The sequence below is a fragment of the Bubalus bubalis genome, chromosome 3 (genome assembly GCF_019923935.1).
Source record: "Bubalus bubalis isolate 160015118507 breed Murrah chromosome 3, NDDB_SH_1, whole genome shotgun sequence".
In the NCBI taxonomy this organism is placed as follows: domain Eukaryota; kingdom Metazoa; phylum Chordata; class Mammalia; order Artiodactyla; family Bovidae; genus Bubalus; species Bubalus bubalis.
In genome coordinates this window covers 122,623,045-122,640,852 of record NC_059159.1, presented here as the reverse complement: position 1 = coordinate 122,640,852, position 17,808 = coordinate 122,623,045, and the positions used below count along the sequence as shown (strand labels likewise).

Genomic DNA, 17,808 nt, shown 5'->3' with positions numbered 1-17,808 from the left:
AAGGGAAAAGGACAGAAACCTCCATATCTTGTTAGGGCAATTCTAGATCTCAAACCCTAGTACCAAATTACATTGAAATTCATGTTCACCAGCATGCATATTAGCCAAACCTTACATACTTAAGAGTATCAAATTTTTATTCTGCCCTTGAAAAGCACAGTCTGCCCATTTCATTGAACTGTTCACTTCTGAAGCATAATGGAATTAAAATTAAAGGAAGATGATGTCAGGAAAAGAGTATCAAGAGGAAGATACTCAAAGACAATATTCTCAAAGAAAACACTCAAAACTCTTCTTTCCTAGGAATAAAACCTGAGGTTTATATTCTGCAGCTGATTACAAAGACATTTATAATGTCACACAAAATTGACAAAGAAATAGAATGCCAATAACAAGTCCATCCAGAAGAGCCCAGCAGGAGTCAAAAGTCAAAACGGAAAAAGAAAGATACATTAGGAATGGAACAAAAAAATAAGCAAAAGCCCAGATAAATTCTAAACAGAAAGAACATTTGGAAACTGAGTGATGACAGGTAAGTGATGTCAAGTTCTCAGGTGAGCACCCGTAATGCAGGCACTTACTGGTTTGAGGTCCCTGTGAGCGTAGCCCTGGCTGTGCACATAAGCAACTGCAGACACTATCTGACGGAAGACAACGCGGGTCTCCTCCTCTGACAGGCGATCGTGGGAAATTATGTAGTCAAACAGCTCTCCTCCAGGGCAATACTGCAAGAGCAGCAGAGTCACATAAATATCATTATTACTTGCAAAAATCAGAGGAGTTTAAAATAAAAAATCATACTTAACTTAGAGATGTGTTAATTCAATTTATAAGCAAAGGAATGAACTAATTTAGGTATATTCAAAAATACACTCTCAGTATTTCAGCTTTTGGAATACTTTTGGCCTTGAACTATTTTTTTTTTAATTTATTTATTTATTGTTTTTTAGTTGCACTGGGTCTTTGTTGCTTCACACAGGTTTTCTCCAGGAACAAATTCTAACCTCTTCTGTCCACTAAAGCACACCATCACATGAGGAGGGTATTACAAAGGATATATTTACAATGTGTCTTCAGTTTATTATACACGTCTACTTGGTCTACATTGTTACAGATCGAACTTAAACAGGTAAGCCACTTAGCATTTAATCTTGCAAGTGAAACGAATTTAATACCTCTCCAATAACTATCATAAAATGAAAGAGAATTGCCTGAATAAACGTTTGTGTCCCCCAAAAAATTCCTACGTGGAAACTCTAAGCCCTGAAGATGGTGATTTTAGAAGGTGGAACCTTTGGGAGGTGATTAGGACATGAGGGCAGAGTCCTCGTGAATGAAATCAGTGCTCTCATAAAAGAGGCTAGAGAGATCCCTAGCCTTTTCCATCATGTAAGCACACAGCAATAAGGTATCAGCTATGAACCAGAAAGAGGACCCTCACCCGACCATGCTGGTGCCTTGATCTTGGGATTCCCAGCCTCCAGAACTGTAAGAAGTAAGTTGCTGTTGTTCATAAGCTACTCAGTCTGTGATACTTGTTACAGGAGCCCAAACAGACTAAGACAGTGACAAATAACTTTAGGTCTCTGGAACTTACTACTGACCTCGAGAACCATGAATATTTTGTTGGCTGTCTCTATCACATGGTAGAGTTGACATATATGCTGATGTCTCAGGTTCTTCAAGGCATCAATTTCTGTTTTGACCCGAGGCAAATCACTCTGTGACAAAACATTTTATTAAATGAGCAATAAACTTATTTGGAAAATATTCCAAGCCCCAATATTAACAACTCTAATACTAAGTAGCAAAAGCAGTCAATGGCCTCAAAACAATTTGCTCAACAATACAGAAATAGAGAACAGAAACTTATTTCTGTGTACATTTTCAAAAAGCCCTGAGGATTTTACAAAAGAAAAGTCCAATCTGAGGCAAGAGTACAACATCCAGAAAAAATAAAATAATCTCACTCCCTTTAGAAGGTTAGCATTCCAAACAAGGAAACTGATAGGAACACTATCCAGCGTGCATGTCTAGGCTACCTCTTCAGTCTCTGCAATGTCCATTAAGAAGCATGATGAAACCTATGGCTGATCCATGTTAATGTTTGATAGAAACCAATGCAATACTGTAAAGCAATTATCCTTCAATCAAAAATTAATTTTCTAAAAAAGAAGCCTGCTGAGCTAAAAATTGGTGAATGTAGTAAAAGGTATTCACTATCTCAGTCTTCCAACTTTTCAAGGAGCTTGAAATTTTTCAAAATAAGACGTTGGCTGGGAGGAGGATAGCCAAGTTGAAAAACCTTTAAAGTTCACAGTAAAGATAAAAATCCAGATATCCATGTAGTAAACAAGTAATATTTTATTATAAAAAGGGACTCAGTCTAATGATCAGTGGTTTAAGATCCAATTAACTTAGGGCCATGCAACCTGATATTAGATCTTAACCAAGAAGTTGTAACTTTAACTATTCTGACATGATGATCTTTTTTTCTTCTTTTTTGGGTGGATGTGGGAATCTGATGATTAAAACCCTGAAAGTAATCAAAATGTTTTTAAAGTCCTAGGAAGTAACTAAAATAAGCATAATAACAATAGGAAATATAAAAACCAGTTTAGAAGTAATGAATTAATATCATCATATTGATGCTTTAGAATAAGTTTTGAGTACTAGTATGTTACATCTTATAATAACAATTCACATTTTATCTGCTATTAAGGTATTTGCTGGGTTAAGTAAATAAGGTACACTAAAGTTATAACTGAAGTTTAAATTGCTTAAGGGAATTAAATTAATCAATTTTGTAACCAATGTTTAAATGATCAGGAAAAATCATTCTTAATATCTTTTTATTAGTTTAATGAACATAATACTGAGCACTGAAAACAAAAATATTGAGGGAGAGCTGAATCATCAGTTGACAGGTTATTTAAAAATAATTCTGATACAGATCACTTTGTGATTTTGGCATATATTTCAGAAGGAGTTCACAGAATTGAGTGATACTGCTGCTGCTGCTGCTGCTAAGTTGCTTCAGTCGTGTCCAACTCTGTGCGACCTCTGAGACGGCAGCCCACCAGGCTCCCCCGTCCCTGGGATTCTCTAGGCAAGAACACTGGAGTAGGTTGCCATTTCCTTCTCCAACCGTAACACAACATTCTCTTCAACTTATTTATATATGTTAATCAGCACTTACATCCTTAAAAATAAAGTAACAAGTCATATTAAACTCTGCCAGGCTCCTCTATCCATGGAATTTTTCAGGCAAGAGTACTGGAGTGGGTTGCCATTTCCTTCTCCAGGGGATCTTCCCAACCCAGGGATGGAACTTGCATCTCCTGGGTCTCCTGCATTGGCAGGCAGATTATCTGCCTGCCAATATTCTTTATCTGAGATATTCTTTATCTCAGTGGAGCCACCAGGGAAGTCCTTTTAAAACCACAGATTTATACATAACTGGCTGTGGAAATGTTATTTTAATAAAAGAGCAATAACTAGAACATTAGAAAAAATTCAGATTATAATTCACAAAACTGATCTATAAATATTTTTAAAATAATGTTAAACTTACCCCTAGTGCATTTTTATCCATGATTTTTATAGCTACCATTTCTCCAGTGAGGATATGGCAGGCAAGTTTGACCTTTGCAAAGCCACCTAAGTATAGGAAAATGTATTATAAAGAGACAAGCAAACTAACTTAAATATCATCAGCAGAGCAAACTGAGAACTCAAGCACAAATACCTTTCCAAGTACTTTATAAAGCTCTCTTGAGCTATATTTTCCTGAAATTTGTGGCCCTTTTTTTTCATATTGCTTCCAAAGCATTAGCCATGATCCCAACCTCTCCTTATCCAATGACTGGCTAAAGATTCCCTTTTGCCATTATAGGATATCTTTAATTTTGCAATTAGGAAGAAGTAGAAATTTATTTTATAATTCTTTAGAAATTTGTTTTATAATTAACATTGCAATTAAACCTTTTAATTAGCATCGTCAAAAGACAATATAAAGTTGCAGAGACAAAAGACAAATAATATGAAACTTCCATTCAGTTTTAAAACTGAAAAAATAAGCAATTATGTTTCAAAATTGGCTCAAAACCTGGGTAAATATCCACATTCAGGTATCTGAAAGTAACAAACTTAGTACCTCTAAAAAGAAGTTCCCAGAAGTCCCTCCCATGGTGTTCCCCATCTCAGTAAATGGCAAACTCATCTTCCCAGATCAGGCCAAAAGCCTGGAAGCCATCTTTAGCCCTTCCTTTTTGTCTCACACCCCATACCCAAACCATCAACATAGCCCATTGGCTTCATCTTCAAAAATTTTATCAATGTTTATCTTGGGGGAAAGGAGGCAGGCACTGAACGGAATCATTCTATGTCCTGATCTGAACATATGGGCATATGTGAGCCAAAAGGCCACCAAATGTATTACACTTTGCTTATTTTACTATGTATTATGCCTCAATTAATTACATTTATATGTACATATATGTGTGTCTGTATACAGAAGCCCACTGCCTTCAATTCTATCTCCATCCATGTCACCATCATCTCCAGGATCACTCACCTAAATTACTGCAGTAACTTCCTAACATCTATCTGCTTCTGCCTTTGCCCTCTCCCAACCATTTTTTTCACAATCAAGTAGCCAGAGTGATCCTTAAAACCAAAAGGTCAGATCACTCCTTGGCTCAAAACTCTCTAGTGACTTTTATTCTTAATAAAATGAACTATAAGACCTTTCCTACAACTCACTCTCTCTTGCTCCACTTTTTCTTACTAAAATCCCTTCAAAAATTTTAAAACTATATAAGTTAGGCTAAAAAGCTCATGGTTTGGCAGAAACCAACACAATATTGTAAAGCAATTATCCTTCAACCAAAAATAAGTAAATTTTTTTTTTCATTTTTAGAGTCTTTACTGAATTTTTTATAAGATATTGCTTCTGTTTTATTTTTTATTGAAGGATAATTGTTTTACAGAATTTTGTTGTTTGCTGGAGAGGGTGTGGAGAAAAAGGAACACTCTTGCACTGCTGGTGGGAATATAAATTGATATAGCCATTATGGAAGACGGTATGGAGATTCCTTAAAAATAAGTAAATTCTAAAAAAAGAAGAATAGCTCATGGCTGCCCCATTTCACTCTACTCTCAAATGGCTGACCTATTCATTTCAAGAAAAAATTAATTACCTGTCCCAATAGTTTCATATAATTCATAGTATTTGAGAAGTTCATCATAATCTTTCATAGTCCTCCTGGAAGTTTACTCAAAACTATAAAAAGAACCTGTAAGACAAAAAACAGTACACAATCAAAAAAGGAACTACTAAGAGATTATCTCCTTCACTCTTTTAACTACAAATACAAATAAATCTCAGGCATATAAATCATATTGAGAAAACTGATTAGCCATAGGAAAAAACAAGACAAGACAAAACTAGCTTCCTCTCACTCCATACATAAGAATCAATTCCAGATCAAATAAAGACAAATCTTTATTTGAAAGATTTGAAAGGTAAATCTTTAAAAACTTTTAATAGAATATTGTTATCATTTCAGGATAGAGAAGGGTCCTTTAAATAGACAAAGAAACCATTAATCATAAAAATAATCAGACTAGGATGTTCTCATCAAAACTGGAACAATGTTTCCCACGGGGCCTGTCCATAACCATGTAAGGAATGTTTCTATGTGAAGCAGTTAAAATTATTTTCTTTTAACATTAATTTTTATTTATTTATTTGGCTGCTCTGGGTCTTAGTTGCTTGCAGGATCTTCAGTTGTTGCAGCATGTCAATTCTTAGTTGCAGCATGTGGGATCTAGTTTCCTGACCAGGGATCAAACCCAGGCCCCCTGCGTTGGCAGCACAGTCTTAACCACTGGACCACCAGCGAAGTCCCTGAAGCAGTTAAAACGATAATGTTCTTTTATTTGATAGACTGCTGCTTTCTCACCAATGACACCCTTAGTGCTACCTCATTGCTCCCACTTTCTTCTTCCTCAGATAGACAAAAGTTGAAATGCTCCTGCTTTGATAGAATCCATTCCAAAAGTGGTAGTTTCCCCAGCACAAAGCCCAAACCATATAAGCCCATTTCAACTGCCTCTTATTGAGATGCCCAAGACCCTAGGGAGCAGGGTTCCTCTTGCTGCAGCAAGCTAAGGACACCTAATGTTTTTAAATTACAGATGTGTTCCTAATGATTTGTGGTTCAAAAAGTTAGTTAAGTAGCTCAGTCATGTCCGACTCTTTGTGACCCTGTGGACTGTAGCCTACCAGGCTCCTCCATCCATGGGATTCTCCAGGCAAGAATACTGGAGTGGGTTGCCATTTCCTTCACCAGGGGATCTTCCCAACCCAGGGATCGAACCCAGGTCTTCCACACTGCAGGCAGATGCTTTAACCTCTGAGCCACCAGGGAAGCCTACTTCTACCCATTTCCCTTGTTTTCTACAGAACCGGTCTAATTGTATACAGTATTATACTTAAGAAACCCTCCAACCGGCCACCGTTCGCCATCTTCCAATGGATACCATGGCCATGCAGTATCACATAGGAAGACCATGTGTGTATTCTTTAAGCCCTGGGGATCAAATCTATCCCAGTTTTTCAGGATATAGTTCAAAGGAGTGAGGCTGGAATTGTTAGCTCCCACCTTGTCCTGAAGAATCCTGGACAAGCCCCCAAGATGAAAGGTTGTTGCTGAACCATGCAAAGACGCCGGGATTCTTGGCCTCTGGAGGAGAAGAATTCAATCCAGGGCCAGAGACGAGGCTTGATCGCTCAGAGCTTTTGTGTAATAAAGTTTTATTAAAGTATAAAGGAGATAGAGAAAGCTTCTGACATAGACATCACAAGGGGGTAGAAAGAGTACCATGAGTCATTTTACTTGGAGATAAAAGGTAGGTTATTTAGCAAGTAAAAAGCCTTAAAAAATGTGGTCAGTGAAATGAACCCTAGAGTGGAAGTTTTGGAGGGAAAAATATCAAAACTCAAGAACACAATCAGCTTAAAAAATGGTTTTAGTAGCAATGTCAAAGTTAAAATAGCAAGAAAGATAAAGATAATGGAAAAAAGACCAAGATCCAATAAACAATATTAGTCATTTTCTAGGAAGAACTGGCACTGGACCAACTTAATAAGCAGGCTGAACTTTTAATCTAGCTGAATCTGCACGAATAGCGTAGGCAAACAAAAGAAGGAAAGTCAGGTCCTGATGCTAATAGAAAGCTGGTGACATAAAATGAAATATTTCCGCTTCCATTTGAGTGGCAAAAGTTGTTCTAGGCAAGGAGACAGTATAGAGGACATATTTATTCTTCCTGGGCACCTGAGATACAGGATGAGAAATATCCTTAACAGCAGTACTAATTTAGAAGCCTTTTAAAGGGCATTTGTCACTGGAGCAAACTGGGAATAAAGTGGAACCACACCCCCAAAGACAGGAATTACAGGACTAAGAATTTTTAAAACAGGTTAAAATAGCAGTAAAATATAGAGGTCAATACAAGGCTAAGAAATCTTTGGGATCCTAATGAGGGAGAAGAGAGTGAGCAGGATATTGGAAATGGAAGGATGTCAGGCTATAAATCCGTTTAGAAAGTTGTCTGATATAAAAGTAGGCTATCACATTCCTTACAGAGCAGAGCCCCAACTAATGCAATATTGGGGTATTCAGAACTCAGGGGTTAAAGAGGAAACACCAACAGATATTATGAAGCTTAAAAACCATGAAATGGAAAAAGTTCCCCAGTGGCCTAGTGGTAAGGATTCCAACCTTCCACTGCTGTGGACCAGGTTCAATCTCTGATGGGCAACTGAGATCCTGCAAGCCACGTGGCCCAGCCAAAAAACAGACTAACAAAAGACCATGTGATGAAAATAGACAAAGGAAAAGAAACAGGTCTTAGGAAATATAAGACTCTAATTGCCACCATGCACATGCCTAAATCCCATACCAAAGACTGGGCTATTTTAAATTGCCACACTCAGAAAAAGAAAGCAATTGGTATGATGTTGGAATTGATTTTCCCAGATAAGGGATGTAAGAGCATCTTAATCAATGTCTTGATGGATTTTTCCCAAATGAGTTTTGAACTTTCAGGTTATGGCCTCCAGTCAACTAGCAGAGACCTGCATCAGTGTAAGACTGAATCACATACCTCCCCTTTTTTTCTTCCTTCCATTTTCTTATCTACTCCCTTCCCTCTAAACATACCATGTCTTCAGAGAAGTAAAACTAATGTGGGCCTAAATTATATCTATTTAATCCAGGTAACATTATTTTTTCTACTGTATAAGAAAACTAGTATTTATACTGCAAACTGCTATAATGATAGCAGATTTTACTTGGCTTGTGGAAGTAGAATTGGTTCTAAATATTCTTAAGTCTCCTGTTTATCCTCTAGAGTCTGGAAATATAGAATAAGGACATGTGACTGGAGTTATCCAGCTGCTGCTAAAGGAGGTATATGATTAGTTAAATGTGGAAGGGAACCTCCCATCTGTGGATAAAGAAGAAGGAAACTAGACCCCAATCAGACACCTGATTGTCCTTCCAATCAGACATCTGATTGTCCTTCAGAAAGTGACTAAATAGAACTGGAGCTATATCAAACTGTGGTCCTGAACTTTTCTGAGGAAACAAGGAATTGCCTAGATAGTGGGAGGAAGTTTATCAGTAAATTTTATAGGATAGCAACAAATTGGGGGCATTTTCTTACCAACATAGTCTTCTTTGGGCAATGCTATTTCCTGCTGTGTAGTACATTTACGTTATCTAGTGAGCTTGGTAAGACACTGATGCTGAGGATATTTCAAATGAGAAGCAGCATACAGAATGTCTTACAATGTGACCTTGTAATACATTTAATTAACATCCAGTTCTGCTCCCTTGCAGAGGCTTCTGGGAGCACCAACAGAGAGACATTCATTCCCAAAGGCAGTAAGAGATTGATCTGATCATCTCTTTGGTCCACAGTAGATATACTGAAAGGATAGATTCACTGGTGAGACAAGCCCATGAAGGTGCAGTAAGGGCGTTTCTGATTTATCCCACACAGCACAGAAATAGAAACCAAAATATGAACAAAAAAGTGAGGAACACTAGTCTCTTAGCAAAACTCCAGGCACCTGTGATGCTGCCCTACCTTCCCTCTTTCCCTTACCAAAGAGAAATAGCGATGGTGAAGCTCAATAGTTACTCATCCTAGGAATGAGAGAGGCCGGATCACTCCCCTGGGACGCCCTCCGTTGAAGTCTCCCTTTCCCTACTGGTCTTTCGGTGAGGGCCACTTCTTTTACTGCTATAGCATTCGGTGTATACTCCCCTTTTAGTGTAAGTCTCTCAAGCCACTACTTTGAGAAGGTGAAGGAAGAGGAAGCCTTCGGACTCTGAAAGAGGGGTGATAAGACATAACACATTTCCTTTTTCACTGAACTGCCCCAGTAAATTGAGTTGTACGAACAGAAACAACTTGAAATCCTTCCTTGAATGTGTTTCTCGGAGACCGTCAAGGTCGTGCAAACGTGAAATGGGAATTCACATCTATCCCAGCCTCCTAGGTGGCAAGCGCTTCCACTGCACACCTCATCGATAACCCGGAGGCGGGTACGATCACTATCCCCACTTACAGAGGAGAAAAACGGGAGTCGGAAAGGCTAATTATCTCATCCAGGGAGCCGAACTCGTAAGGCGGGGGCTCCAGGAAGTTCCGCAAAACTCCGGTGAGCCAGCAGCACACTGGGCCCAAGCCGCTGTCCCCCGCACTGCGCACTGCCGGGACTTCGGCCCTCACCCACGCGGGACAGACTGACCTGAGGGCGGAGGGCTGGGAGGGACTGAACCAGGCAGAAAGACAGACGCACTGGACTGCAATCCCGAAGAAAGCGACGAGTGCAGAAAGTTCCTAAGAATTTTGGGATGGTCAGGTTCTGGCCGCTTCCGCCCGCCAAGGGAATCAAACCTCGCGCGCCGGAAGGGGCGGGGGTGCGGCGGGGGCGGGGCTCATCGGGGACGGTGCGGTCCCTGCGAGGAGGGGCGGGGTCGTTCGCGGGCCGAGAGGGGATTTCAAGTCTCGGTAGTCAACCTGGAGTGTGACTGAGGGCACGGGAAGATTTGCCTGGTGGCGTGGACGTACAGAGTTTCCACATATTTAAACTTTCTTAAGTTCTCTTTCCTAAAATTAATCTGCAGAGAAGTCACTAGTAGTGAAGGTTCTCATTTTCGTCCTCCTCTTGCCTCATGGCCCTTCTGTCATCCAGCGAAAAACAAGTATACCTCTGCCCTCTCCACGTCTTACTATAAACTGTGTTGTCACGAAGAATGAAATCCCCAGGAGCCATTAGATAACTCAAGGTACCAGAAACACCAACCTAGCATCACTGTAAAGTCCTTCTAATACGTTTTACCGTTTGTTCATTATTTATGTGACTTTCACCCGATGTATGAATTACAATTGTAATGATAACTCGATCCTGACATTAAAAAAAATTATAGCAAGAGGAAAGAAAAAGTATTAAGTATAAATTTACACACATGTTTTTAGGGGTTTCCCTAGTGGCTCAGACGGCAAAGAATCCGTCCGCAATGCGGGAGACCTGGGTTCGATCCCTGGGTTGGAAAGATCCCCTGGAGGAGGGTATGGCAACCCACTGCAGTATTCTTGCTTGCCAAATCCCATGGACAGAGGAGCCTGGTGGGCTGCAGTCCACAGGGTCACAAAGAGTCGGACACGGAGCGACTAACAGCACAGCATATTACAGTAAAGGATTTTCAAGCCAAAAAAAAAAAAAAATACACTAAGATAACATGTATGGAACTGAAATATGAGTTAAAGGGAAAAGAGGGAAATTAAGCAAGTTAAAAAAGAAATCATATATTTTGTTTATTTTTTTAAATAATAGTATGTATCAAATAATCTGGTATTTCCAATCTTGGATATCTTCAAAGGAGTTACTGCTTCACTTTCTGAGGTTTACAGTGAACAGTTGTTCTAAAATACATAAATACAATTAATCCAAAAATTAAAATTTTTGTGGACTATGCAAAATCATGAGGAGAGCATGCGCTTTTCGGGGTTTACAGCCTCGCCCCAGCCATTATGACAACACAGTTGAAACCTAAAGGGCTAGGTTTTAAAGATGACACAGCTCTAAAAAGTTTGGAAGCCTTGTAAAGGCAGCTTTATGCAACTTTCGCCGGGAATTAGGGTTAGCAAGATCGCAGTGATTCAGTGCTGCTAAGAGGACACGGACGGTCCTGGTCATCCAGCCAAGAGCCAGAACAGACATTTCTATGGTCCAGTAAACATAGAGCGGTTCCTCGCTTCCCCACCTGCGCATGAGCAGTAGTCGTAGACTCGGCAAGATGGCGGAGGAGGAGCTAAGAGAGAAGATCCCTGTGGTTCTAGAGAACCTCCTGAAAAAGTGGAAGTTTTATCAGGTCCTCGGAGCCATCCAGGCAAAGCTTTTGCAAAAGAAGGAACAGAGGAATGGGAAAGAGGTCAAATTTTAGCGACTAAAATGGTTCCTGCATGATTCCTAGCCGAAAACTGTGTGACCAGGTGCACCGACCACAGACAACTGAAAGTGAAACCACTTGGCTTGAAAGTGCAACCTCTTGGCTTGAAAGTGCCAGGTAAACATTCTTTGGCCTTTGTTGTAGTCATCTAGAGGATTAATGGGGTGAGTTTACTGGTGGCACTGGACCATTGCAAGACAGCCTGAATAAGATTTTCAGTGATGTCTTTGTGAAAGTAACCCCTCAAACCATAAAAATACTTCCTATTGTGGAATCTCATGTGACCTGGGGAGATCTAAATCTGAAGTCTGTTCGGAAACTCATCTATGGAAGTGAACACATCAGTCAGCTGAACCAGCAGCTGAACTAAACCCAGAATATCTGAAAGCACAGTGCATTTGGAAGCATGTGTTTTTGTTTTCTGAAATTGTTACCCAATATCTTCAGAGTTTATTTTCTCCTCTATCTTCAGAAACTGGAAGGGGAAAGTTCAGGGAAAAGATGATATTGGCACCACAGTTCCAAGGGAAAATTCCTGTGTGTTTTCTGAGTTAGTCACTTTCCACCTCTGAGACCAGCCAAAGACTCATTCCATGGAGGAGGGATGCTTTGTCACATCTTCTGTCCTGGGGTTAATGAATGAATACCTAAGCATGAATACAAGACAGCAGTGGACCAACCCCGGGGAGCGTACTTGAACCTATAAGAAGGCCATGGTAGATTACTGAGTCCCTGTGCCATCTATGACTCAGGGAAATGCCCATCATTTAGTTCTGCTGGGCTTCAAGATGGAATTTTCTGGTTTTCCTGATGGTTTGTTAAAACCCAAGTCAGGAAAGAGTGAGTCATTTTCTTGGTTTGGCATGGATGAAATTAGCACCATTTGGTCTTTCAGCCACCAGACAAGCAACACAACTGGACCCTTTTCTTGTATATTCTAGAATCCAGAAGTATTGCCCTCTACCCTGCAGGTTGACCAACACTCCTAGAGATGTTAGACCTAAAAAGGGGGTCTAAATGAGCTTGTGTTTGTCATTGGTGTCCATCCCTAAACGGGCCTTGCCTCTTTTCCTGTCACTCAGTTGCTTCAACTTGCCATCTAAGTAGGTGGCAAGGGTGTGCCAGGCCAAGCTTAAGAGCTAAAAACATGCTTAACTACTGTGTCCCCTGGTCCTTTAAGATTAGCTCTGCTGCAGTTTGGGTTCATGGAGCGCTCAAACGTGTTAGTACAAAGTCATACTGCTAGCTACCTTGATAAGTCAATAAATGGAGAGATGAGTTGCTGGGACAAGGAATGGGGACTTTATTCAGAAAGCCAATAAACCAAGAAGATGGTGAGCTTGTACCCCCAAAAAATTGTCTTGCCTGAGTTAGAATTCGGTTTCTTTTATACTGATAGGCGAGGGAGTAAAGTCAAGTATTTCTGGGTTTCCATCAGCCTCCAGAGGGGCTGTGTTAGTTGTTCACAGGTGGGCCTGGTCAGGAAACAAAGGTTGGAGGTATTAACAGTGCCTTAAAATGTGTCCGATTATGAGGTAATTATGTTGGTTGCCCCAAGAGTTAACCTGCCAGGATTACATGTTATAGATGTTACTCTTATACTGTGAAGCATTGTGAAATCAGATTACTTTAAAAATGATGTATCAAAAAGTCATGGGAAAAGAGCAGTTGCGCGTGTGAAAGTCCAGGGTTTATATCCTGGATCTTATACTAAATATGAGAATGTTCCCATTCTTAACTGTAAAATGGGGTTAATATAGTCTAGCCTGTCTGCGTCATATGGTTACGAGTACTAAGGAAAATAACCATTTTTAACTTAAAATTCTACATAAGTAAAGGAGGTTATAATTAAAAGTATGGTGTGAAAAATTAGATAACTACTTAAAAGTTTTTCAAAATCATATTGAGTGTACATATTCAAAAGCATTTGAGTGTTGCTGAATTAAGGAGAGTAATTATGCTGCAAGAGGAAAGGGTTCGGTGCAGGGAGGCAGGGCCTGAGCTGTGGGACCTGGCCTGAAAGAAGTGCCTGCCCCTCTGTCAACCTGTTTCCTCAAATGGACAGTAAGGAGATCGGATATGATTTTGCTGCTCCTTGTTTCTTGAGCCACTAAATGGGTGGGTCAGGCTATTTGGAGTATAACATCTCTACCAATAATAATACCATTAGCAGCAATAATAAAACCCTCTACAATTTTTTGAATGATTAATATGCATGTATATGCATCATCTCTATAGCCAAATGCCTGTCCCTCCCACATAGGGTAATTCATGCTGTTCATTCTATAATCAGTCACCAGAGTCTGCCCTATGCCTCACCCTGTTCAGGGCAATGCCTGAGGAAAGAAGAAAAGACAGATGGCTTCTGCACAAGGAAGCTCAAACTCAGAATTGCCAGATCCATAGAGCAACCAAAGGACCAGACAGAAGCACTAACTATTAATACAAGTGCACTCATTCATGCTGGTTCAAACTCAAAATGGGGAGCAATTATTTCTAACCAAGGGACTGAAATATTTTGTACTGGAGTTAGGCCTTGGGGGAAAAAATAGAAAACTTTGAGGAGGGAAGAGTATTCCCCAGGTGGGGAATTCTGTGTGCAGAAGCACAGAGGCAAGAAAACACAAGTCTCCTGGAAGAAAGTTATGTTGGATGGAGTACAGGAAACGGGTGTGGCAGGAGAGGAAGAGCCAGTAATCAGGGAACTCTTGGTGAAGGGCCAGCCTTGTGTGCCATGCTTGAGTCCGGAGGGGTGCTAACCAGGAAAGAGAGATGAGCAGTTGTACATTTCAGAGAAAGCCTAGGCAGCCACTCTGCCCACATTAGAGTATCCGTGCCTGGAGGCACGGCAAGAGCTGTGCTTCCCTGGTGGTGGAATGAATGCCTGATTGTCAGCACCATTTGTGGCTGAGTCATCAGTGGGGACTTCAATGGAAGCAAAGGTCCATTCATTACAGTGCTGTTTCTCTTCTGAAGTGGTTGAGGTTAGCACACCTCAGGCTACAAGTCATGCCTTGATTCTTATATCCAATCCAAGAGAAAATGGGAAACCACACAAAATTCAGTTTGGGGCCATCGTTCTGCTGGAAGAGGAAATAGCTCCAAAAAACCTATTAAAAATACTTCAGGAATTTGAATGTGAAAACTACTTTGGGAGTTTGTTAAATTTCCTAATTTTGATAAATTGTGGGTGTGTATGAGAATGTCTTTGTTCATAGGAAAGCATGGTGGGAAGATGATGGTGGTGACAGGATAAAATGTAGAATTAGTGAATCTGGGGAGAGGGTATATGGGAATTCCTTGCTCTGTTCTATTCTTGCAACTTTCTAATAACTTTGAAATTATTTCAAAATTATAAGTAACCCCAAAATGTCAACAATGCTTCTTTTTTTTCTTATTATATATTTATTTATTTGGCTGCACCAGGTCCTAGTTGCAGCACTCCAGATCTTCAATCTTCATCTGCAACATTCAGGATTTTTTTTTTTCCATGCAGGATCTTTTAGTTGGCATGCAGGATCTTTAGTCACAGCATGCAAACTCTTAGTTGCAGCGTATAGGATATAGTTTCCTGACCAAGGATCAAACATGGGCCCCCCCTGCATTGGCAGCACAGGGTCTTAGCCACTGGACCACCAGGGAAATCCCAGGAATATGTTTCTTAATTCTGTTTATCCCTTAGCACTTACCACAGGGTCTTAAAATTACTGTAATTAAAAATGTTTTATCACTTTCTTTTAATATTAAAAAAAGATTTAATGTATATATTGATTGATTGATTTGGCTGCATTAGGTCTCCATTGCTGCACATAGGCTTTCTCTAGTTGCAGCAAGTGGGAGTTACTCTTCTTTGTGGTGCTCCAGCTTCTCAATGGGGTGGCTTCTCTTGTAGAACCCGAGCTCTAAAGCACAGGCTTCAGTAGCTGTGGTGCATGGGCTTAGTTGCTTTGTGGCATGTGGGATCTTCCTGGACCGGGGATCAAACTTGTGTCCCCTGCATTGGCAGGCGAATTCTTAACCACTGGACTACCAAGGAAGTCCCTACAATGTTTTTAGCTCTTGAATTCCATTCTCTGCTAGACTGTGTACTATAGGTTGTATATACATTATTTCTAATCCTGCAGAATGAAATGAAGTTATGAAGTGAAGTCGCTCAGTTGTGTCCGACTCTTTGCGACCCCATGGACTGTAGCCTACCAGGCTTCTCAGACCATGGGATTTTCCAGGCAAGAGTACTGGAGTGGGTTGCCATTTCCTTCTCCAGGGGATCTTCCCGACCCAGGGATCGAACCCAAGTGTCTCACATTATAGGCAGATGTTTTACCCTCTGAGCCACCAGGGAAGCCCAATCCTACAGAATAGGTATTCTTATTCCCATTTTACAAATGAGGACACTAAGGTTCAAGAAGTTTAGATATCTGATAAGAAAGAGTCAGGAATCCAAAGCCCAGGATTTTTCGGCTATAATTCTCAGTTAATTTTTGCTGAATGAAATCTGAGAAAAGTTTGAACAGCAGGTGCCATACAAATACAGGAGACTTTATTAATTACTGAGAATGATAATGAACACTCTGACCTAAAGAGCACCTTCCTCAATAGGCAAAGTATTAGTGGGATACTATGTAACCAGTTTTTCAAAAGAATTCGGTAAGTATATTGCCATTAGGGTCACTAGATAAAATTGCAACATACTGGAGACATATTTACACTTTAAAGAATCCATTATTTATCCAGAATTCAAATTTAACTGAGCATTTTGTATTTTTATTTGCTCCATCTGGCAACCCTAAGTGCCATGAAATGATGTCTGTTTTTTAAGTAAACAAAATAAGCTGCTTACTTAAACAAATTGTACAGTGCCGTTTGTATTTAGAGAAATGTGTAAGTATAGAAAAATGTCTGGAAAGTTATACATTATAGTGTTAATGTTCTCTCCAAAAAATGGAATTAGGGTAAGGTATGGAAAACAGACTTAGATTTTACTTTCCATACTACTATATTGAGGCTTACTATATTGCATGTATTTTAATTGAAATCTTTATTGAGATAACTGTAGATTCATATGCAGTAGTAAGAAATAATGCAGAGTTCTCTTGTATGCTTTGCTCCATTTCTCTCTAAATTGGAAAAAAAAAATCCCTCTTTTTTTTCTAGACTGCTACTTATTCTGAACACTTGACACCTATTGATTATCTACAATTCAATTCCATTCTGACACTCTCTACCTGAAATTAGAATTAGCATAAGAGCATAGTCCCATAAAACTGGTCCCACTTCAGATGCCAGTCCGGAGTTGAGGCCTTCTGTATTTCTGACCAAACAGTTGTAAAGGAGGGGTTCCCATGACCCCCTTCTTGAGTTGGATAATCTGATAAAGCAGCTCGCAGAACTCAGAAAATACTTTATCTACTACATTACTGACTGATTATTAAAGGATACAACTCAGGAGCAGCCAGACAGAAGAGATACATGGGGCACGATGTGTGGGAAGAGACACGGAGCTTCCATGGCCCCTCCAGGACCATCAGCCTCCTGGCACCTTGATGTGTTCAGCAGCTTCTGTGAATGCTTTGGCTAGGGTTTTTGATAGAGGCTTTTCTATGTAAATATGATTGATTAAATTATTGACCACTAATGATTAGCCCAACCTCCAGCTTCTTGTCCCTTCCCAGGGTGTTAGGAGAGTGGAGCTCAAACCCAACCCTCTTATCACATGGTTGATTTTCCAAGAGGAAACCAGTCCCCCATCCTTAAGAGCTTTTTAGGTGCCTCCAGCCACAAGTCATCTCATTAACATACAAAAATACACTTACCACTTCAGAGATTACAAGGCTTTTAAGAGCTGTGTGCCAGGAAAAGAGGAAGTGAGGAAAGCAGACACCAAATATATATTTCTTATTATGTCACACACACTGGTAATGCACAGTGGTATGTCACACACAGTGGTAACATTTTGCAAAACAAATTCATCCAAGCTGTCACATGTATCAATGGTACATTCCTTTTTATTGCCAGGTAGCATTCCATGATTGGATGTTCCACAATCTATTTAACCATTCACCTGTTGAAGGACATCTGGGATGATCACAGTTTGGGGCTATTAGCTCCCTGGTGGCTCAGTGGTAAAGAGTAGCTCCCCGGTGGCTCAGTGGTAAAGACTAGCTCCCTGGTGGCTCAGTGGTAAAGAATCTGCCTACCAGTGTAGGAGATACAGGTTTGATCCTCGGTCCAGGAAGATCCCACATGCCACAGAACAGCTAAGCCCATGCACCAC

General features: G+C 40.2%; 1 protein-coding gene across 2 annotated transcripts in view; it reads right to left on the bottom strand.

Moving 5' to 3' along the window:
• MELK (maternal embryonic leucine zipper kinase) overlaps positions 1 to 9,992 on the bottom strand; it is a 71,749-nt gene extending 61,757 nt beyond the window's left edge. Inside the window, exons 1-6 of one of the 2 annotated variants that reach the window (XM_025281733.3) lie at positions 9,830 to 9,992; positions 9,181 to 9,406; positions 5,202 to 5,297; positions 3,575 to 3,660; positions 1,605 to 1,721; positions 582 to 725 (exon numbers count right to left, since the gene is read on the bottom strand). In XM_025281733.3, the coding sequence (XP_025137518.3) occupies positions 582 to 725; positions 1,605 to 1,721; positions 3,575 to 3,660; positions 5,202 to 5,259 (405 nt within the window). In that variant the 5' untranslated portion in view covers positions 5,260 to 5,297; positions 9,181 to 9,406; positions 9,830 to 9,992. The remainder of the gene's footprint in view (positions 1 to 581; positions 726 to 1,604; positions 1,722 to 3,574; positions 3,661 to 5,201; positions 5,298 to 9,180; positions 9,407 to 9,829) is intronic. The other variant, XM_025281732.3, reaches the window with a different exon arrangement.
• Between the last annotated feature and the right edge of the window lie 7,816 nt (positions 9,993 to 17,808).